This window comes from Dermacentor variabilis, chromosome 2 (genome assembly GCF_050947875.1).
Source record: "Dermacentor variabilis isolate Ectoservices chromosome 2, ASM5094787v1, whole genome shotgun sequence".
NCBI classification, from domain to species: domain Eukaryota; kingdom Metazoa; phylum Arthropoda; class Arachnida; order Ixodida; family Ixodidae; genus Dermacentor; species Dermacentor variabilis.
This window is the reverse complement of record NC_134569.1, coordinates 258,599,350-258,622,400: the sequence shown is the minus strand read 5'-3', so window position 1 is coordinate 258,622,400 and position 23,051 is coordinate 258,599,350. Positions and strand designations below refer to the sequence as shown.

General features: G+C 46.6%; 1 protein-coding gene across 14 annotated transcripts in view; it reads right to left on the bottom strand.

Moving 5' to 3' along the window:
- The window catches only part of mio (GATOR complex protein mio), a 560,893-nt gene that overhangs the window by 425,463 nt on the left and 112,379 nt on the right, over positions 1–23,051 (bottom strand). For 13 of the 14 annotated variants that reach the window (XR_012826275.1, XM_075682897.1, XM_075682900.1 and 10 more), the window contains 2 exons: positions 8,182–8,261; positions 4,604–4,650 (listed from right to left, as the gene is read on the bottom strand). Coding sequence is in view for 13 of the 14 variants with exons in the window: in XM_075682897.1 (XP_075539012.1) it covers positions 4,604–4,650; positions 8,182–8,261 (127 nt within the window). In the remaining variant the exon portion in view is untranslated. Of the gene's footprint in view, positions 1–4,603; positions 4,651–8,181; positions 8,262–9,550; positions 9,642–23,051 lie in introns of those variants that run through there. The other variant, XM_075682898.1, reaches the window with a different exon arrangement.

Genomic DNA, 23,051 nt, shown 5'->3' with positions numbered 1-23,051 from the left:
CAGAGGGGTGTTCCCCACCTTACGCCAACGTCTGTGAGTGGTGGCGCTGGCTAACACTCCCAGGGTTCTACTAGGACACATAAATACCCAAGAAAGTGGACGGGGAAACGGTGCCACGGTAGCTGAATCGGTAGAGCATCGTATGCGTAATGCGAAGGTCGTGGGATCATTCCCCACCTGCGGAAAATTGTTTTTTCATCCACTTTCATTTCCATTAATTTATTGTTTCTTTATTTCATTTATTAAGCACAAGTAATTTCCCCTGTGTTGTCCTTGGAGTCAGTGTTTGTTGCCTTCTTACGATATGACTAATAAATATCGGGCCCCTTGGTTAACCCCCTTTCTTCTCGTTTAAGCCATCCACTTTTGAACTTTTGTAAACATAACAAATTCACGTTAGATATAAATTGACATATTGAGTTTGTCTGCTTTCAATGACTTAACGGACGCCGTTTACAGAACCACGATATCTGTTCTTGATGCAGAGCTATTAATTTGAAAACTTCATGCTTCTATTTTTTTCGAACCCTCGATTTTTTAAAAATCTTTTTAAGAAAATTCAGACCCTAAGTCGAAATTCCACTTCCAACAGTGACTATAATTTAACTTTCTCTCTCAAAAGCAACAAATTTCATTAAAATCGGTCCAACGGTTATCTCAGAAAAACGTTTTTGCATTTTACGTGTATTTGAATAGGCCACGTTGGAGTTGGGCCCGAGCTAAAGCTTCCTCTTAAGTGAATGTTTATTTGCCGTCTTCCATTGGTGCTTGTCATATTAAGCGTGCTGTACCCCTCAAGAAGGTTCTTGTTCTCACTAAAGCCTCATTCGATGTCTGCATTTCCATGAGGCAGAGAAAGGACTGCTTTGACTACTCTTGACAGCAAAGGATATTTTTGCTCATCTGCTGCAGTTTTCAGAGCAAAGATCTTTGCCCAACATACATCAATTCTTTCATTGGGAGATGGTGCTGTCTTGGTGTCCTCACACTTGAAGATATGCCAGATATTAGCGAAGATACCTGGCATTCAGACAATACCCAAGGCCCTGTGAGATAGTGCAAAGAGCGCACCTCTGTTTCAGTATCTTCATTCTTCAAGGAAAGTAATCGTGCATGCGTTGTTGTCCAAAGGGAGTGTGCAAAGTAGTGCTTTTGAACATGCAAGGTAAAATGATCTAGTGCCAAGGCGGAATGCTTCTTTTTTTTTTTTTTTCAGCTGTATCTCATGACTTCATAGCTCTCTGCCCAAGCCAACCTCTGGAACTGCTTTCGAAAGTGTTATGTCATCAAGGTGCAACATCTTCAAGTCTTGTGCTCTATTTGCCATAACTTCTGGTCTCAAAACACAACATGAAGTTCGACACATTAGATCAAAGAATTTATTATGAAGCACATGCAGCAATGGCTCCTCTTTCTGGAAGAGCTTCTGAAGACCAATGAAATGTTCAGCCGCATTTTCTAGAAAAGTAATTTTTCCCTGTAGCGTCTTGCTGCAGAAAGCCAGATCAAGCTGTCTGTGTTGGCTCTGCATATCTGATCACTGCTTCCATGGGTCCTTCTAGTTAAAGTAGCATTTCAATGCTTCGAACTGTTCCAGCACACAGTTCAGAGGTTCTTGTACCATAAGCCAGTGTCGTATTATGCCCGTGGCGTAAAAAAATGTGGGGCTCCGATACCAAATGTGCTTGCAGTTTTTTAAAGCCTTCTGCATGTACAACATGCTTAAATAGTAGTATACATCTTTTACCAGGTGTGGCAATGTGACACGATCTAGCTTCGTGTGCTTGCTGGTGCATGAACTTGAGAGAGCAAGATTAAGACACAAACGCCACCGTCTCGCGGAGGCGGCCTGCCGTGTGTAGCCATGGCAACTGCTCATCCGTGGAAATTCTCGATGCTCATGGCGTCGCCAGTGCGATGTACTTGTATGGAGCTGGCAGCTGCCTGGCAAGCCGGGAACGCGGGACTATATACAGTGGAATGATGATACGAATCTCACGGGGTCATGAAAAATATTCGTATTAGCCGAAATTCGGATCATCGAAACAATTAAAACTAGCTAAATTAAAGAGTGAGAGGTGAACTCACTCAGGCACACGTACGTAAAAAGCATTTATTTCTTGAAGAAGTCTCTATTGTCCTTCTGCCTCTTTTTCTTTGTCAGGTCACTTAGCAGACTTTGTTCAAATCCATAAAAACGCGTGCACGTGTCATCGCTGATTTCATCCGCGGCCATAGCACGCCTCAGAACTTCAAGCGCGTGCAGCGTTTCAGCCGCCGGTGGTGGACGTTCGCCGTCACCCACGTCTAACACAAAGATTGTGGTCCGAAGCACAGCAGCTACTCCTCCGATGGCACGCGAAAAAGGAGGAAAAGCACAAAAGCAACAAAAGCGCCACCGCTTCAAACTCTTCGCGCCCAGTTGCGGCCTCCGCGCTGTACGACACCGCGTCCGCGCCTCCGCACCAAAAGAGAAAGGGAGAAATCGCGTGACTGCGCACTGTTCTCTTTCGCGGCCGTCGGTGAGGGGGTGTTTATTAAAGGGAAAGCCTTTGATGGCTCATGCTCATGGTCGCGTCCGTCCGTGCACTAGAATCGTGCCAACTGTGGCCTCTCCTCCGCGCAGTGGCGCAACCCCCTCCCCTCCTTAGCAACCGGCGCGCCGGTGGTGGGCGCTACTGCGCATAGCAACCGTGACGTCACACAGTAGCGGCATTGCTTTCTCTATGGTAGCGGTAGAACGAGCACGCGCGCGTCGGCGGTGGCAGCTGCACCGCTGCTCCTTCGCCAGACGTCTCGTTGCAATCGAGTGAGTGGGACGCATGGCTCCGAAGCGGCCCAGTGATTCCGCGCCTAACAGTTCGGGGAAGCGGCAGCGGACGCCCGATTCCCCTAACGCCAGAACAAGGAGCGAATGCGCATGCGACGACTGAACACGTCATCAGATGCGAAAGCAAGGGAGGCAGAACGGATACGCCAACAGCGACTGATTAGATCGCCGGGTACCAAAGGCAGGGAAGCAGAATGAAAGCAGCAGCTGCGACAGGCGATATTGCCGAACAACAAAGCGAATGAATTGGAGTGCAGACGGCAGCAGCGTCTGGCTTTCGCCAAGCACACTTTAGAATTTCCAAAGTGTCTTGGGTAATTTTCGTATCAACTCACGCGGGTCGAAAATTGATTAGTAAGAACCATTCTCTAGCACGTTGCAAAGTAACGGGGCTCAGCCGGGACTGCAGAAAAATTCGTATCATCCAGAAATTCGTATTAGCCGTGATCGTATCATCGAGATTCCACTGTACCACCGTAAAAGTCAGTACAATGTAGTCAGATATTCGGCGTACTTTTCATGGCTTCAGTTTCATCCGGAACGTTCCACCCGAAATTATGCACGAAGCAGAATCATAGTTTTTACACAGCTGTCAGTTTCTGCTAAAGCTGGACAGAAAACACATCCACGGTTGTCTGTGTTTTGGAGCAGCATGGCACAATTTCAGGGCTTATCACAGTTTTAGTGCAATTTGACGCAGGAAGTTGCAAATACTGTATAGCACTTCAGCACAATTGGTACTGCTGTACGACCCCTGTACGTTCATGCCCTGGACAAAAATTCTAGCAATTGATGTTTGGCTTGACTTCGTCAGAACTATAGAATGCTGGTACAGCTCCACATTTCTCAACTCCTCATTCAGGTCCTTACTGCCTACATGTTCTGTTTGACTGTTCAAGTTTCGAAGCATGGTAATTGAGCTGGTCACTCGACTCCCTAAATGGGATCAGATTAGTGTCTGTGAACACTTCGTTTAGTTGATATCTCATGCTGCGGAAGCTCATACAATGCAGTGCTTTTGTTTCAGATGTCCTATGGTGATGCCTCCCGCAGGTGGGGGCAGAGAACTAGCCCCAAAGAACAGTTTCTCTGCTGTGCTTTGACATTACTGCCATCACTTCCATCTATTCAGCAGGCTGGCTTGATCAGCAGGGGTCTACAACTAAATCCATTCCGACTGCAGTATCAATTTGTTGAAGATCCAAAAGCGAAGCAGTTATATTCAACCAAATAATTCAAATTCTAGGTATCACAAGCATAGAATGACAGAACGAGGTCAAGAAGCTTTTTGTCCGTAGCTCACTATAGTTTATTCCCTTTTGTTTTTACTAGAGTATGCCAACATAGTACACAAGCACAAACAAAGGCTCCAAAGTCAGAATGTCACATTAATGCACCATTGAAAAGTTTAATGAAAAACATAAATATACTGGCACATGTCACCAGCTTGTCTCAAGAGGGGCACCTCCTAATTACCAAGACAGTTTTTGTTCTTCCTGGATTGCACTAGACTTCCTGCTTCATGCAGGTGCACATGTCCCTTTTCAGATGACCAGGCAACACCAAAGAAAGCCAAAAATTCACCGCTAATTTCGACATACCTCCCACTGAAACAATAGGAAAAGTAGAAACTACACTCATCCATCATATGTGCCATGGATCACCAAAACCAATGCCACACAAGTACAGCAATGCAATGAGCAATCAATTAACACTACACCTAATGGGCACTTTCCTGGACCATATTTTCTTAAATAGGGCATCTGGACTTACCAAACTCTCTGGTGGCCCATTCTTGGTCATGAAAAGTCCGGCCAAAACTGAAAAAAAAAAAAAAGTTTCAGTCAGTGAATCAAGTGTCGCAAGCAAACTTATTATCCACAACAAAACAGAGACCGAAACATAGCAGTTTACAACTGGGCAAGCAGTGAAACACTTCTTCCTCACATTTCTTGTGCTTGTCATACAATGCCTTTGACACAAAACCCCGACAAGCTGAATGATTGCCAAGAATATAAGCACAGGTCATATTTTGTAACTACCTACTTAATTTTCTATTCTTTTCATTCGTGGCCCATAGTTCCTTATCCCGGTACAATAGTGGCACAGCGTCATCCAAGCCAATAAACAAAGGCACACAGGAATGGAAAAGGAGATGGTGCTTTGTGAAACATGGTCCTGAGGATGCGGCAGGCCAATCATCAGCAGTGCCCGTGCACCAGTTTCTCAGGGCCGTGGTCAGGTGCCTCCTTCCTCCACACAGCACAAGCACAGCATGCTGTGCGAGAAGAGCGCAGGACACTGCTGTAGTTGGCAGCATGCGTACGCACACAGAGCAGAAACAGGGTACTGCAAGATCAGTGCTAAACTACCTCTGAACCCATAATTTGTGTTCATACGCAGCAAGTTGGGGGCCAGGTGGCCAACAGCAATAAGCAACTGCTCCACGATGCGGTGCCTATGTGATGCCATAAAGGTGTGTATTATGCCCAAAGCGGCAGCACTTTCAAAGTGGTAGTGGGCGGCTGGAAAAGTAGAGTCACTGCCATCCGAGAAGTTAGCATGTGTTGCGCTGAGCAGCTGCCGAGCGCAAGCAGCACGTGCATGCCTTGCCTCTGCATGTTGCGGTCAAACTCGCGCATTCACTCTGCAAATAAATTGTGCGTCATTTAGGCTTTAGCGCTGCGCCTGTAGCACACGATCACATAGCTCCAAAAGAAACATGGCCTTCTGATTTTCCAATTACAAAGGGCATGCACTGGTCACTGCTATTCACTTTAGTGCACAGCGCTGCCGTAACGCATGCTTCACTGTGTTTGCTGCCAGCGCATGAGTCGCCTTTCATGGTGTGCGTTTTCTATGGCAGCATCTGATAAAGTTATGCATTTCCATCTGCATTATACACATACTGTTCTGACTAGCTTGCAATAATGGCTTGGTTTGTCACAAGCCAAGTGCAACGTCTTGGACACTTGCTGAAGCCACCTCGCCAGCGATCAAGCTATAAACAAACCCACGCCGTACTTTGAATTGTAGTAGCCAGCCAATGCCTGGGCAGAAGTCCAGAAAATCTAGCAGGAATGCGAAGTTCCTGGCTTTGCCCAGCATCATTGGTCCACTTATAGAAAAGTTGCGAGCCCGTGCATTGCATACTACTTAAGCAGTGCATCCTCTACATACACATTGGCAGTCTTCCACAGGCACTTCCATCAAGTCAGTGTCGGAGCTGGCGATTTTTTCAGTGTTCTTTAGAATTGTCGAAATGATTGATTTCGACACGTACTTCTTCATCAATGCAGTTTTTAGCACCTTAAGACAAAGCGCTCGCACCACATACACGCCGGCAGGAAGAACAAAGCACCGCAATAGATGAAGCAGATGTACACTAGCGACAATCAAGCAAGGAGGCGTGGAGACTAGTCTGGAGAGGCCTGCTTCCGGTAACGGCCAGGAAACGAAACTTCTGGATTTCAAGCCAGCGGCTGGCGCCATAGCGTGCCCATGCAGACAGGCAAACATGAGGGAGTTGCAAGAATGAGCGAAAGGGGAGCAGAGCATAGTTGTGAGGACGGGTGGGAGGGCAATCTTGGAATCTGCACACTGACACTCGTGGGCCGCGTGAGAGCGGCGAGAGAGCGTGGCCGCAGGGAGAGTATAGCTCACTTGAGAGATGCATGAAACGGATAGTTTACCTGCGAGGAGGCTCAGGAGAACAGCACACACATGCAAAGGGGTCGCAGCCATTGTTATCTTGCCCTGGGTTCACGCCATCCGTTCACTGTAACCGATCCGCAGGGCTCAAAGATGTTCGTTGTAAGTGTGATTCTATGACATTGAAACAATGTAGATTTTGACAGTCATGCGAGTTTCGCATGTTTTAAGTGAGAGTTTGTCTTGAGAGGGGCTGTTAAATGTGGGCTTGACTGAACGCACAAGGCAGCCTCCCTTTTGAAAGTTTTCTACCCCCAAATGCTACATGTCCTGTGCCTGTCTCATGGGCTGCACCATGTTTGCGTGGAAGTCTGAGGGTGTTCAATGATGTAAATGAGCAGGCAGCTGCAGGAAAAACTGTGTTCCTAAAGGCGCTTTCTCCCTTTCATGCTTTCAAGGAACAGCTGCCAGACGTTCCTCTTCTACGTGAGCTAGTAGTCACACTTGGCAGACATAAGTAAGTGCATTCAACCACAGGCATCTTGCGGACGTGAAGACTGTCATCAACGGCAGACGAGAATGGCTCAATCTGCACTGGGCAAGGAGGCCCTGGACGAAAGCTTGGCGTATGCCCACTCGGCATTTTTAGCTGATGCAACTAAGGAACTCAACACTTCTGATGAACCCTGACTTGGACCGTCGGTATCATTGTGGCAGCAGAATGGCGGTTAGCTGCTATACGGAAAAAAATTAATTGCCGAAAGAGTTTGCAGAAAGCTTCAGTCAGTCCTGGAAAAGAACACCCAGTACAAGTTTGCAGAAAGCTTCAGTCAGCCCTGGAAAAGAACACCCAGTACTCGATGCTCAAGGAGGTGTCAGAAGTTCTCAGTGCTCAACATCATATGATTTCAAAACATTTTGAAGCTGCCAAATGTCCCGTTGTACAAGTACGTGCCGCTTATATCTGTGGACATTAAGCAGTTATTTTCTACTTATAAGCAGATATCGAGTGACAGAAGGCAGAACTTTTAGGCAAGAAAACCTCAAGATGGTGTGCCACTACTTCCATAATTTTTCCTACTGTGTCCAGGCAGAACCAATGCTGTAAAAATGGGCACATGTGTATACAGTGCATTCTTTATTTCTCATATAAGAAAAAGAAGTGACTAAGAAACGCGGTGCTTCCCAACTACTTTACCATTAAAGCGCAATGTAGCATCACAGCTACTTGGAAAACAATCAATATTTGTGCCTATGACTGCACCTTTTAGTGCCTATTATAGATGCCTGAAACAGCATTCTTTAATGTCTAAAAATTTTGTCTTAGTGATGACACTGGGTACATGCACAAGTGAGTTAATTTTCACTTTTAGTTCGGGCTTTCGTCTAAGCAAAACTTAATCCAATTTCATACAAATGGGGCCACTGGGTACGTGACGACTATGATGATGACGATAAGTGATGACAAAAATTTAGGAGGCGATTATACATTTAGCTGAAGTCGATTAAATGTTGTTATTTCAGCACGGCTCTCACAATAAATTATACTGTTTATATGCACCCCATACCCGCAACTCACTCGGCAAGACTATGAAAACTAGAGGTTGAATCGCCTTTTAAATTTTCTTATAAGTATAGACTTCAAAACAGCAAAGGCTTCTGCAAAAACTACTCAGCAGTGGCACTGCTGCTTAACCAACCTGACGAGGCTGACCTTCCCAGTGTCCTGGCCCACAGCGAGGAGTATGTCAGTGCGGGGGTTCAGGTAGCAGCTGTAGCACTGCAGGAAACAGGCAAACATGTAAAAGCACACACTACACTTCCAAAACATAGCAGTTCACCAAACACCCAAGCTACAAAACCCCGTCTTAAAGGCCCGTACAGAAATGCGAAGGCTGTGGGTTCGGTTCCCACCTGCGGCAAGTTGTTTTTTCATCCACTTTAATTTCCATTAATTCTTCGTTTCTTTATTTCATTTATTAAACACAAGTAATGTCCCCTATGTTGTCCTTGGTGTCAGTGTTTGTTGGCTTCTTATGATACTACTAATAAAATCGGGACCCTCGGTTAACCCCCTTTCTTCTCGTACAGGTCATGGGCATACAAATGTCTATTTTTGTTGTTGCTAACACTTGATTTATGAGGTCCTGCAAATGTGTATGTTCTGCTGCCAAATGTAAAAAAAGGAGAGAGAGGAAAGAAATAAAGACAAAACCTCGACTACATGACGTTTAAAAATGTCACACTTTCATGAGACACCCTAGACATGTTTGAATGGCCCCAAGTGTCAACAATGTGAGTTCCATCCACTAGCCAGTGAGACTGGCTTTCCTACAGACATGCTCTCAGATGAAGCACAACTGGCACTCCTGCAGAGGAGGTAGGCACGTTCACACATACCGAGTGTTTACACAAATGTCTAAATCAATTTCTCTCTGTCATTTTGAATGGTTTCCAATAGCAGCGTGTTATCGCTAATGCAGGTTTATACAATTTTTGCCAATTAATCCAGAGCTTTGGATATTCCACTGCTCTAAATAATTTTGAACATTTAGAAATGTATTGCATAAACACAAATACTAGTGGCAGGGAGCAATAACTGGTGCCTGTGTGCACTGAAGGGGAAAGAACAAGAGAAGCAGCATGGCTGTTCAGGCATTGCACCAAGAACAGTGACTAGGCCTACAGGAGTGCCATTTTCTGTCAGTGCCCAGAAAATCATATGTGCTGTGACAGCGCCCAGAAAAGAAGGCACCACACGATGGTTGGCATGCTATTCAGGATGGTCCACTCTGCATGCATGTTGTAAGGAGAGAATGGCACCGTAAGCAGAGTGAAGTAAGGCAAGGCGCGGTTGACTGTAGTCGGTAGGTGAAGAAGCCTGTCATCGTTCACAACAACATGAACTGCTTTCTCCAGACACTGAGTGTTACAAAGCCTGGCTACAAAGTCAAGCAACTGCATAGTTACACGTGTACCTATTTATCCTTCTCTAGGGTACTGCGCTTCACCCACAAACAACTTAAAGCTTTCGCTCAACGCAAGATGGCCTGTGTGATTGGAACTTACTGGAATGTTATCGATGGCTCTATGGGTTGTCTGTTTGCACCAAAGCTTGTGTACTCTGAATGCATGCGCGACCCAAATCATGTAGTACTTTCTGGAAAACATGCGGGTACCAGCAATTACTCTGGAAACTTCAATGACTCATGTATAAAAGCAGACGCGCTTGACCAGCAGGTTAACTTTTTGCCAATCACCGACTATGTTTGACGCCATCATTGTGCTTTGATTGTAACTTGCTTTTGTGGGCACAGGTTCGCCCAATAAAAAGTTAGTTTTGTCAATCACAGTTTTGCTACTGTGTTCTTGGCCGTCACTACCATGTGACAATATCATATGACATGTAGCATCCATAAAAAGGTTTAAAACATTATAGTCAAAAAACAGTTCTGATCCAAAAAACAATGCCGGATGAAGGAGAATGCGCCATCAGTATGCTAGAGAAAAGCTTGTTTTCCTTTCAACTTCTGCTGCCCGATACTTCAGCAAAACGTGAAGGACAGTATCTCGCCACATTTACCATAGGTAAGGGATTCACCTCCGGTCAAAAGGTATGAGTGTGTGCCACACGCATGGCCTATCCAAAATCAGCAGAAAATGACTTCACTATGCTGTATTTTTGTTGTTGGTGGCCAGTTTCCTAAACGTGGCTTAATCAAATTAAGCATATTTTATGTTTGACAATCCCACATTCTTTGCAAATAACATCAGAGTCTTTTGCACAAGAACGATTTTAAGTTTGGGGTGGGGCAGTTTCTAGCTTTCCTTGTTATGGAAGTATAATATCAGATTTTCTTTCCAATTGTACTATTCCCACATAATGTGTTAATTAAAAAAATTGTGAAAAAAAGTATGTATAACAACAGTTTTGTTGAGAAAAATAAAGAGTTACATAAAAACGTCCTTGTTGCTTCGCACAGAAAAACTTGTAAATAATTTCAGAATAGACATTTTCAACACAGAGAAACTGTACAATGTGACAAATATATTTTAAGTGCAAACAAGAGACACGGAACAAAAGGAAGCTCATACACAGCACAGGCACTATTTTTAACTGTTGAAAGTAATGCCTATCCTGTGCATGACCTTCCTTTATGCCGTGTCTCTTGATTGCACTTTAAAAACATTTGTCAAGCATGCACTAACTAGGCCCACAGAAAGTTCTTCTGTGCAAAGTTCCAGTAAATATCATCTTTCTATATAAAGATTCCTTGAAACATAACAGAAAACTTAATAATGAGAAAATTAAGACATCCACCCAATCGTAGCAGTTGCTACAAAAGAAATTCATACGGGCTCCTCGAAAGAAAAGCCTCGCAATTGAAGAAAAATTTTTTTTCAACAGCGAGGCATTTTTTTTTTTGAGGAACCCATATGGGTTTCCTTCGTAGCAATTCCTACGATTGGGTAGATGTCTAATTTTCCCTATATTAATTACTTCTCTTCACCTTGCGGGTTTCCACAGAACTATTACGCCGTAAAGGAAAACATTAGCCCTAGTGACTAGCCCAAGTGCGATGCAAGGTCGCCTCCCTGCCGACTTTTAGCATGATACTTAACTCGCTGCGTGGCCACTGGCAAATGATCCCGACCAAAAGATGTTAACACCTTGCAGATAAGAAATGGGAACACACAGGATATCTTCATATTGCTGCACGGCAGATTTGGAGCAGTTCGGCGAAGAAAGCGAGACTCTGTTGGGAAATCTGACAAACCAAAGTTGTCTCCCACATCAGTTCTGCTTCCAAAGTCCAAAAACTCCCGTGCAGATGCACTAGAATCAGTAGAAATGCAAGGTTCCCATGCATGAGCAGTATGCAACGCCAATGCCATCTCGGAAACGACGAGCGCTTATTGCGCTGACCACACCCCTTCTCCAGAGGCAGTGTAAAAATCCACAAAGGGCAGAAAGAGAAAACCGTAATTCGAAATGGACTAAACATTTCCTAAATAACCCAATAAATTGCACTACCTATCCAAGAGTGCTCAAAAAGTGGCGAAATACGAATTTGCAATTCCTGATAGTGGACTATCGATAGGAGTAGGCACAAACAGGAAAGTGTTCATGAGTGGTAATGAGTAAGTACGATTCCTCTTTCTAGTTTTAATTTGTTGATGTGTTTAACCGCCAAAAATACTGTGAAGGCCTGTGTTTTGCTGCTGTGCTTTTTCACCATCACTACTATGTGACATCTGGGGGAGGTGCTAGTGCGTTCATGTAACGAACACCCCTGCGATCCAAGCCCGACACCCGAGGACAACACCAATGTCGCCAAGGACAAGCAAGCTAGTCGCAGGCAGCAAGGATGGCTACCGGAGTGCGGACTTTTACGTGAAAAGACCAGGAAGTGCACAGCCACAACAGCAGCTACAAAGGCACGCCCAGCTTTGCCAATACCAATCGTGCTGCAGCAGCTCAGGGAGCCACCGACCTTCCACAGATCAGCATTTGAGGACCCAGAAAGCTGGCTTTCTTCTAACAACTGGAACAGCGATGCCAAGCTGCGCCTCGTCTTCTTCGCATTGGAAGATGACGCCGAGACGTGGTTTGAGAATCAAGAAACCACCTTAACAACAAACGTGGGACCTGTTTCGTGGCGGCTTCCTTCAAACATTTACAAGCATCATGCACAAAAAGCAAGCCCAAACTCTACTAGAAACTGGAATGCAGCTGCCCAATGAGACCATTGCAATCTTCACAGAAGAGATGACCCGTCTCTCCTGGCATGCCGACCCGGAAATGTTGGAGAAGAAAAAAGTTCGCTTCCTGATGCGGGGCGTCAAGCAAGAACTTTTCGCCGGAGTGATCTGCAACCTGCCGAACACCATAGCTGAGTTCTTCACAGAGGTAACGAGGACTGACAAAACTTTAGAAATGTGCAATAGGCAATATAATTGCCAAGTGCTCACGCCGCAATGCCCCATCCAAGCACTGAGCTCCAACAACCTCCAAGAGACCATCAGGGCCATTGTGCGCGATGAACTGCACAAGATCTTGCCTTCGTTGCAACCTCAGGTGGCATCGGGTACTGACATGGTCAAGGAGGAAGTACAGCAATTACTTGGAGTTGCCACAATCTCCACAACCCCAGCCAGAAGTGATGACATACACTGCCGTCACCAACTGCCCTGGTCCCTCTTTGCGCCCGTGTCAGGTCCTCTCAAGCGGTGCAATTCCGTCATCCACCGCTGCCGCTGCCAGCATGCCCAACCGTCGCTCCGCGCAGCATCCCAAGGAAGACCAACTATTGGCACACCTCCGACCACCATCCACTCTATCACTGTGGAGAAGCAGGCCATGTCTACCGCCTGTGCATATACCGTGAAATGGGACTACAACGGTTTGCCGTCAATTCTCCACACCCGCAGCAAGGTGAATGGCCTCATGATATCGCTGACTACCTTGCCGCCACTCAGTGGAGCCCTCAACGACTGTTCCGTTCACCGTCACTAGGCTGCGACCTGTCGCCGCAGCGCCGACCATACACATGCCCTGCCCAGGTCCAGTCCTTCGCCCAATATCTGGAAGACTGGAATGTGCAAAGCAAGAACTGACTGGACCCACCCTGCCACCTTCGTTATCCTCCAACAGTGTTCACAAGATGTTATTCTCAGCATGGACTTCCTGAACCAACATGGCGCAATCATCGACCTGGAGTCGAAGTCAATAACACTGTGTGACGATCAAGCGATACTGCCGGAGAGCTCTCATAGTCACCATAGTCATTTCCGTCAGCATCGAAACACCCGCAAACATAGAAGGTATCTTCGAGGGCGACCAATGCCTACTGCTCAACCTTGAAATCTGCACTGCAAGAAGGATTGCTTGACTGCACGGAGGGAAAGCGAAAGTGATGTTGACAAACTTCAGCCAGGAGTTCAAGCACATCAACAAGGGCACGACAATCGCATAAATTGAGAAAATTGTGGAAACACGTTTGTCCTCTCGGATTCTGCCGCGTTTACCCTGATGACCATAGTTCCCGAACCAGACTTCGACATAAATCCAACTCTCCCCTTGAGTGAGCAGCAACAGCTCAGAAGTCTGCTTCGACGATACAAAGACTGCTTTTCGACGTCATCAAGGATTTGACAAACACCACTCGCAAAGCGTTGCATAACCAAAGAGTGCACTCGACCACTCCGCCAGAGCCCTTACCAAGTGTCAGCACGAGAACGAGAAGCTATAAGGCAACAAGTCGATGAAATGCTGCGTGACGACATCATCCAGCCATCGAAAAGCCCGTAGGCATCTCCTGTTGTCTTGGTGAAGAAAAAAGACGGAACCCTATGTTTCTGCATCGATTATCGTCGAGTGAACAAGATCATGAAGAAGGATGTATACCCCCCCCGAACAAGATCATGAAGAAGGATGTATACCCCCCCCCCCACCGATAGACGACGCACTGAATCAGGTCTGCAACGCTAAATAGTTCTCGTCGATGGACCTCAAGTCTGGCTACTGGCAAGTAGAAGTCGATGAATGAGATCGCGAAAAGACTGCATTCATCACACCAGACTGGCTTTATGAGTTCAAGGTTATGCCATTCGGACTGTGCTCGGCATCTGCAATGTTCCAGTGCATGATGCACACAGGTTTAGCAGGATTGAAGTGGCAGACCTGTCTCATTTACTTGGATGACGTCATCGTCTTCACCGAAAATTTCGACGATCACCTTATGCAGTTTCCGACAGTACTAGAGGCCATCAGGTCATCAGGGCTCACTCGGATGCCAGAAAAGTGCAGCTTCGTTTATGATGAGCTTCTGTTCCTATGCCACGTTATCAGTAAATCTGGAGTCTGCCCCGAACAGCAGAAGACAGCTGCCATCGCAAAGTTCTCGCAGCCCATCGACAAGAAGGCAGTGCGTAGATTCCCTGGCATGTGTGCCTACTATAGGCGGTTTGTCAAGGACTTTTCATGCATCGCTGAGCCGCTGACACATCTAACCAAATGTGATGTCGATTTCAAGCGCGAACCGTGGCAGGCCGACGCATTTCAAGAATTCAAAAGATGTGTGCAGTCATCGCCAGTACTTGCGCACTTCGACAAGGACGGCAATACCGAAATCCACACTGATGCCAGTAGCCTAGGCCTCGGTGCCATCCTAGTCCAGAGGAAAGACGGACTTGAATGGGTGATAGCTTATGCTAGCCAGTTGCTGTCAAAAGCGAAAGACAATTATTCTGCAACAGAAAAGGAATGCTTTGCCATCGTTTGGGCTACAGCGAAATTTCACCTTTACCTATATAGCAGGCCATTCAAAGTTTTCAGCGACAATCACGCGTTGTGTTGGCTAGCGAATTTAAAGGACCCTTCAGGACGGCAGGCGCGGTAGAGCCTCAGACTGCAAGAATATAACATCACTGTAACCTACAAGTCCGGACGAAAATACTCCCATGCCAATTGCCTATCATGCGCCGCCATCGTCCCGCCGCCGCAAGATGACGAGGATGATGACGCCTTCCTAGGAACAATAACTGCAAACGTCTTCGCCAAACAGCAATGAGTAGACTTGGAGTTACGAAGCCTTGTGGAGTACTTAGAAGGCAAGACCAACGTTGTCCCTAGGGTATTTCGGCGTGGATTGCCTTTGTTTTGCTTGCGCAACGACGTCCTCATAAAAAAGAACTTCTCCCCAGTCAGTACAAACTAGCTTCTCATTGTGCCAGCAACACTCCGGCCAGAAATTCTAGATGCACTGCATGACGATCAGACAGCAGGGCACCTCGGGTTTTCCCGTACACTAGCAAGAATACAAGAGAAGTATTATTGGCCGCGTCTGACTGCCGGCATCACCCGTTAGGTCAAGATATGGTTTGAGTGGCAGCGACGCAAGACACAACAAACAAGGCCAGCAGCTTTACTACAGCCGGTCGAGCCTCGTTGCCGATCGTTGCAGCAGATCGTGATGGACCTGTTGGGACCCTTTCCGACATAAACACACAAAAACAAATGGATTGTCGTGGCCACCGACTACCTCACCCGCTACTCAAAAGGAAAGCCCTGCCCAGTAGTGCAGGGGGCTTGGCACTGCAGCAAGGATACCACGCTTACCACCATTGTTACAAGCAGTAGTTACCTTGGCGATGTACTATGGGCCACTCAGTTCCAGCCAACCGTTTCCCGATGATGCCTCTCAAGAATGGCCTTCCTCGGTCTGCCAACTGACTCACGGTTCCTCCCGGATCCAATCCTGTGACAACTTTCTGTCGTCACCTGGTCCGCCTCATGTGGAGCCATTTCGCTCATGGATGGATGTAATGAGCTTTCCGTTTGGAACGCGGTGGTGGGTTGCGCCATCAAGCTCTTGCTATTATGCTTCCTAATGTCCTACCTAGGTTAAGCAATAAAAAATGAAAAAAAAAAATACCATGAACTGTCAAAACCAAATTTTCTGATCCCCTATTGCGAACTGTGCTTTTGTACATCTCCATTTTTTGTTGTTTCCCTGCTTTTCTTCCACCAATGCTCCAATTGCCTCTTACTAATCCCTATTGCGGACATCTTTACTTTTCCACTGTTCTCGCTGAACCCAAGGGCTTCAGGAGGCCAGTGGTGCTTAAATCGACCATTGGGTAGACGTCTTCACATTCTAATAAAACATGCTCCAGAGTTTCCCTAGCTTTACCGCAGCAAGCACATGCTTCTTCTTCCTTCTTATATCTCGCTTTATAGGTGCATGTTCTAAGGCATCCCAATCTCGCTTCAAAAAGTAATGAGCTTCCCTTTGAGTTATCATAAATTGTTTCTTTCCTGATTTCATTTTTTCCTCTTAAGTAGTTACTCATGGCAGGTTTCTTTTCCATTGCCGCCACCCATGAGATTATTTCAGTCGCTCTGACTTTCCGCTTGACGTTCTTTGTTGCTGTGTTTCGCACCCTACAGGCCGCATACTTGCTGGTAGGCTTCCTAGTTCTTTTCCTCCACCGTGAGCCAATGTTTTTCCTGTACAGATACCTCAACACTCTCCCAGCCCATTTACTTTCTTCCATATTCCTCAGTCGTTCTTCATACTCAATTTTACTGCGAACTTGCCTCACTTCAAAACCAGTCCAGCCCATATCACCCTGCACAGCTTCATTTGTAGTCTTCCCTTGAGCGCCCAATGCTACACGACCCACTGACCTTTGATTCACATCGAGTTTTGATTGTACTCCTGATTTAAAACAAACAACCACATTTACAAAAGTAAGTCCTGGAACCATTACACCTTTCGACATACCTCAGAGCACCTCGTACCTATTGTATCCCTATAGCACTCTGTGCTTCATTATGGCTGCATTTCTGTTCCCCTTCACTCTTATTATTTTTTTCCTGTGTTTCCATATATCTATTGCCTTCGTTTATCTATATACCAAGGTATTTATATACTGTTACCCGAGGTATTTCCTGGCCCTGTATCGCCACTTTCCGTTCACTGTTTTCATTGAATACCAGAACACCTGATTTTCTAACACTAAATTTCAAACCTAAATTGTTGCCTTCCTGTCCACAGATATTAGCCAGACATTGCAAATCCCTCTGCTTGTTAGCTAGCAACACCAATGTCGTCCGCATAATATAAACCTGGAAGCTGCTGCTCAACCACTGTACCCGCCTGTTTGTATGAGAGATTAAAGCCAATATTGCTCCCTTCTAGTGCCCTCTCCATTCTCACCATGTACAGTGAACGACTGAATTTTCGTACGCCTGAATTTTCACACATGCCTGATATTTCGGACGTCTTCACGGCACCGCCACGAGCCCCATAGAATCAATGTATAAGGACATCTGAAGTTTCGGACGCTCGAACCCACCGCCGTCCAATTTTCAGGACTTTTTGACGCGACGGAAGGTCCTTTGGCTCCTCACGCAGTGCCCTTGCGAAGGAAATCGACTTGCAGCCGAAGCGTATCACCACTTTGAACCACAACTAGCCGAATCTAGCCGTCACACACCAATTTGGTCTGGCCACGCTGGCTATGTTCATCGCCGCAAATGGCCGCACTTCCGCTTCCGGCGGAGTTTCCGGAGCGGCGCTATTTCGTTTGTTTGCGCAGGCCGAGTTTTGGCTAGCGTGGTGTGTGGTTGTGCTGTTGTGTCAAGTGTGCTCTGCGACGCTAGGCCTAGGTGTTTCGACGCTCGTCAGCGAACTCCACTGTTCGCAACTTGAGGATTTCGCTTGCCTTCGATGGCCCCCACTCAGTCTTCGTCATCCTCGTCGATGGCATCGAAGCGCGGAAAGCAGTACCGTCGGTTAACGATGGAGAAGAAAGCTGCCGTTATTAAGCAAGTCGTGAGCGGCCGATCACAAGCAAGGAGCAAGGAGCAAGGAGTTCGGCATCGGCTCCGCTCTACTGGGGTTTCCATACCCGCGGAAATAACTTTTGAACAGTTTGTTCACGCTGACAACGAGCTCGACTTCTGCACAGAACTGACTGACGAGGGAATAGTCCGTCAGGTTGTGGAAGATTCAGAAGATTCCGATGTTGAAAATGAGGAGCCAATGCCTGCGCCGCCTACAAGCGCCGTGTTGACGCGAGCACTGTTGACTTTTTCATCGGTGTACAGTGCTGACATGACCCTTGCTCACATCGAGGCGCATATGATCGCATGCAACCGGAACGCCGTCCAAACAACAATCAACAAGTTCTTCAAGCCACTGCAGCAATAACACTGGCTGCCCGACGATGCACATGTACATAATAAACCGGCAGTTGGCTGCATACAGAGTTTTTGAATGCCTCTTTTTATAGCACCTTCATTGATGCTTTGGCAGGGTTTCAGAAGATTGGTACTTCGTCCTTTACCTCTAGATCCGAGAAAAAAAGAAAAAAGGTGCGTTTTTTTGCATGCATTCATTTTTTCGGACTGCCTGAATTTTCTGATGTTTTTACGTTCCCTAGAGGGTCCGAAAAATTGGTAGTTGACTGTACATCATAAACAGCAGTGGGAATAAAGGGCACCTCTGCCTCAGTCCCTTTTTGATATTGTTGTGAATCAGCATGCACCGCTGACACGTGTTTGTTTTGTAAGATTCACCGGCCATGCCTCTTGTGAATCGGCAGTGGCTGCGGTGACGTCACAAGATAAAGACTATAAAAGCTACCCTAACCTTTAATAAAGCGTTCGTTCTTTGCCAACTGCTTCTCGAGTTACTTCAGATATGAACTTTCTCGTCGCTCCTCATTCCTTCCCATTCAACACAAACGGTATTTTCTAGGTAAATCTCTCTCAAAAGCTGTGACAATCGTCACCTAAGCCTTCCCCTTCCAGAATATCACACAAAATTTTTCGGTCTATGTTGTCATAGGCTCCTGTAATGTCTAAAAAGGCCACATATAACGGTCTGCTTTCTACTTTCGATATTTCAATACACTGAGTAAGAACAAATAAGTTATCATCTAACCGCCTACCTATTCTGAAGTCATTCTGAAGTTCTCCCAAAATGCCATTATTCTCTGCCCATGCTTGAAGCTTTAATTTGATTGCCTGCATTGCTAGCCTGTATGTTACCGATGTAATGGTCAATGGTCTATACGAGTGAATTCTATCGTTCTCCCCCTTACCTTTATAAATTTTATTCATTCTACTTTGTCGCCAACTGTCTGGTATTAGTTTATGTTTTAAAGTTTTTCCCATTGCTTTCACCAGAGTTTCCTTACCTTTTGGTCCTAGTTCATTAATCAGCCTAACGGGAACCTCGTCTAGCCGTGGCTGTGCGATTAGGAATTTTCTCTCCAGCTTTCTTTCAGGTGAAATTTGTCAGCACCAACTCGATTTCCACCTGGGTCTCTTTCATGCTCTTTTTTTCTTGAAAACAACCTCATCATTGCCTTAGAAAGATTCGGCTGTTATTTTTCGTATGTAATTTATTGCCACTTCTCCTTCCAGTGTGTTTTAATCGCCGTCTAGGATATGTTGTTGTATTGTTGTTGGGTTCCTGCCAACAATTTTATGTGGTTCCAAAATATTCTAGGTACGGCCTTCTTTTTCTCACGTATTTCTGACAACCAACTCACTTTCACCTTTTAATTTTGCTTTCACCAGTATTTGAACCATAGACTTTTTCTCCCGGTATAGTTCCCATTTACTGGTTACTTCATCCTGCGGCAACTGCACCTTCTTTGCCTGCCTGTGCTCTCGGGATGCTTTCTGTCGTTCGGCAATCGCTTCTCGTATTTCCCTGTTCCACCAGCTTTTCGGTTTCCTTTTTCCTTTCCAACGAACATGTTGTTTCTCTTTTCGTATTTCTGCCATTACTGCAGTTAGAAGCTCACTATACTCCACTCTTTATTTGGACATTTGCCAAGTTCTTCCTTGACTCTAGTAACTATATTTGTTATTTGTTCAGCGTTCAAACTTGGACTGGCCTATTTGCACTCCTTGCACTCTTTCCCAACTACATGTCCCATTTTCAAAATGATGCTTTTATGGTCACTGCCTATGCTGCTATACCCTTTCTCATTAATGACCATTTCTCTCAACCTGTCATGAATTCCTTCCGTCATGAGACAGTAATCAATGAGCTTCTTCGATTTTCCACTTCTGGCTACCTGCGGGCTGCCAGAGCCAGCCAGAGCGCCTTCGTTTTTCTCGGGTTGCTCCGCCCACCGCGCAACGCACTTCCGCCGGGCGTTCGTTTTTCTCGAATTGCTCCGCCCACCAGACGACGCACTTCCGCCGGGCGTTCATTTTGCTCGGGCTGGACGATTCTGGCTACCCGCAGGCTGCCAGAACCTGCCAGGACGATTTTGGTCTGGCTGGTCTCTGAAAGTTCTCTGGCTAGCAGACAACTAAAAGAGGCGATGGGCGCTCGCCGCCATCTTTGCTGGGACTTCACGAATTGCAACATGGGCACTTGAGGACTTACATTTACCTCGCTCAGCCAACTGTCTACGGTCATCTTCGGATTTCCTTACTTCTAGCGTTATCTTTTCAGGTGCTAATGCTCTGTTCCGCATCAAGAAGCGGTGTGATACGAGCCGTGGTGAACTGTTTGAAGCTTTTGTGTGTATATGTGCGTGTTTCCCCCGATTGCTTCTTCGCGGCGGTGAACAGAGCCCCGCACTCTCATGCGTGCATTTTAACTGCATCGTGTTCCACGCAAGTTGTAGACGCTCATTCACACATTGCGGTACATTTTGGGTTCGCCTTTCACTGGTGGCGTTCCTTTTCACATATCTCGCGTATGTATATCTCCTTTCTCTGCAGTTAGCGAAGGCTTTGCAGATAGCCCGTATTCGCTCCGTCTCTGTCGTATGCTTAGGTGGCAGCTCGAAACCGATATGTGTTCGAACTGCAGGCCGTTGATATAAGAATACACTGATTGCACTCGGTACATTAGGCACACGTACATTGGCTTATTGCTCTCATGATTGCAACCAATGTTTTTCGTGTGAAACGTTTCGCTGGTCACAGGCAACGTACATTTTTATGCGCCAGCCACGTCCCCAGCTCCTTAGGGTCAAAATGAGAAGCACCGTCAGCCACAACAAACTTTCTGAAATCGAAGCCCAAACAGGTCGGCGCAAAATTTTATGTGTATGAGACGTACCCGATAACCTGCTTTTTCATGTCTTGTGATGACACAGCACCAACTCATCAATGTCGCCGGTGGGCGACGTGATCACTGCGAACAGGGATCCTCCAGCTATCGCTTTCGAGTATACAATCACGATTTCACGTCTTGTCATCCGCCGCGTCGGAGGCCATGTGTTGCGCTGTGCAAGGCGAGGTTGGCCCAGTACGCGTCCTGTGCCGAGTCGCGCGAAAGTGATCGTATTCCTGAATGCAACCATATATTTTCAAGCTGCTAACGCATAAATGGGCCGACTACGCCGAGCGTGCGCCAGCCTCGCCGGGTGCTGCCATGCTGGTAGCATGTTTACATTTGGCCAGCTGTACCGGCGTTCGATTTTGCAAACTTCGGGCAGGTTCGGGTTGTCTTGGGATCCCAGCCCACGTGACTTCTTGTCAGAACCGGAGCTAGCTGGCTGACATCTGGCTGCCAGCGGGCTGCCAGAACTCCGAATATCGAAGAGGCCCAATGGTCGATTGCCGATTTCCCGCTTCCCACATGATCTGCCCTTCACACTTAGGCCCTGTATTCAGGATAACAAGGTTATGTTGCTCACAAAGGTCTTGCATTGACTTCCCGTTGTTGTCAGTATAGCCATCTAAATCCTGCATGTGGGCATTCATGCCACCTAATAGGATAATTTCAGCACCATTCCCGAAACCCTTAATATCAGCGCTTATGCATTCCACTAACTCTTTATTCTTCTCTGTGCAATTTCCGGTCCACAAATACGTAACGCCCAGCCAAGTTTTTTTTCTACTCATTGTGCCTGATAACCAAAGGTGCTCTTGACATTTTGAATTTACTCTTTTCCATATGGCTCCCTGATGGATGAGCATTCCGACTCCGACTTCTTTCCGACTTAGTTCTGTTGCACCCTTCCCTAAAATAATTCTCAATCACTGGTGGCTCTTCCGAGTCTCTAAGGTGCATTTCTGTAACCGCATACGCCCCTATTTGTTCTCTATTTAACTGCTCCTTAATCTCCGCCCATTTTCCCTTTCTTCTACCGCCCTGCATGTCTATGTAGCCTATTGCATGGTGAGCTCTTGTTCTTGCTTTCCTTCTTTTTCTGTTATCGAGGGCGATGCTCTTCTGCGGTTCAACTAGGGGACCTTCACTGCTACCTACTCTGGCCTCCTGAGCGCCTGTTGGCCCCCTAAAAAAGCAACAGTGCGACCATCAAGTCGCCAGCCCACTTTTTGTGCCAGCCTGTAATTGAAGTAGATCCTGTCTCGTTTAAAAGCACCACACCTTCTCACTTCCCTGTTTAATTCGACAACCTCGAAGCGTTTCTCTCGGCTCATTTTCCATATCACCTCATTAGCAGCCGCTATGGCTCTTTGTACGTGACCCGTACAGGCACCTCCGGCACCGTGCACACCACGATCTGCTCCTGAGGTGATAGCTCACATCAGTCGTCCACCCCCTTCGCCAAGCGCTCGGCTAGTCCTGTCCCCTTCCTGTTTAGGACGTAATTTAGCCCACCTGCTACTACAACAAGATTGTGCACGTGGGCATTTTCTGCTAGCTTTTCTTTTGCTCGCGCCATGACCGAACCCAGTGTCTTGGAAATGTCCCTACCGCCACTCTTTTATCGCCTTTCACCCTCTTCATAATTGCTTCTGAGCACCTATCCAGGTTTGAGCCACCGACGATAATCACCCTTTCACTCTCCCCTACCTCTCCCAGCTTCCCTTTGTCCTTTTCTGCGTGATTCGGACTCGACAAGGGCCATTGTCCCCTTTGATCCTGTTTTTCCCGCGTGGCGGCCTCAAGGTAGGTGCTGCTCTTTCCAGCTAACTGCTCACCACGTTGCACGCATTCCACGTACTTTGCTGACACTCCCTCTCCTGTCACGTCAGGGACTGCGTTCCATTGTCACGCACATTCTTGTTCACAATGGTGGCCCTATTCAGCTTTTCCTTGGCTGCTGCAAGTCT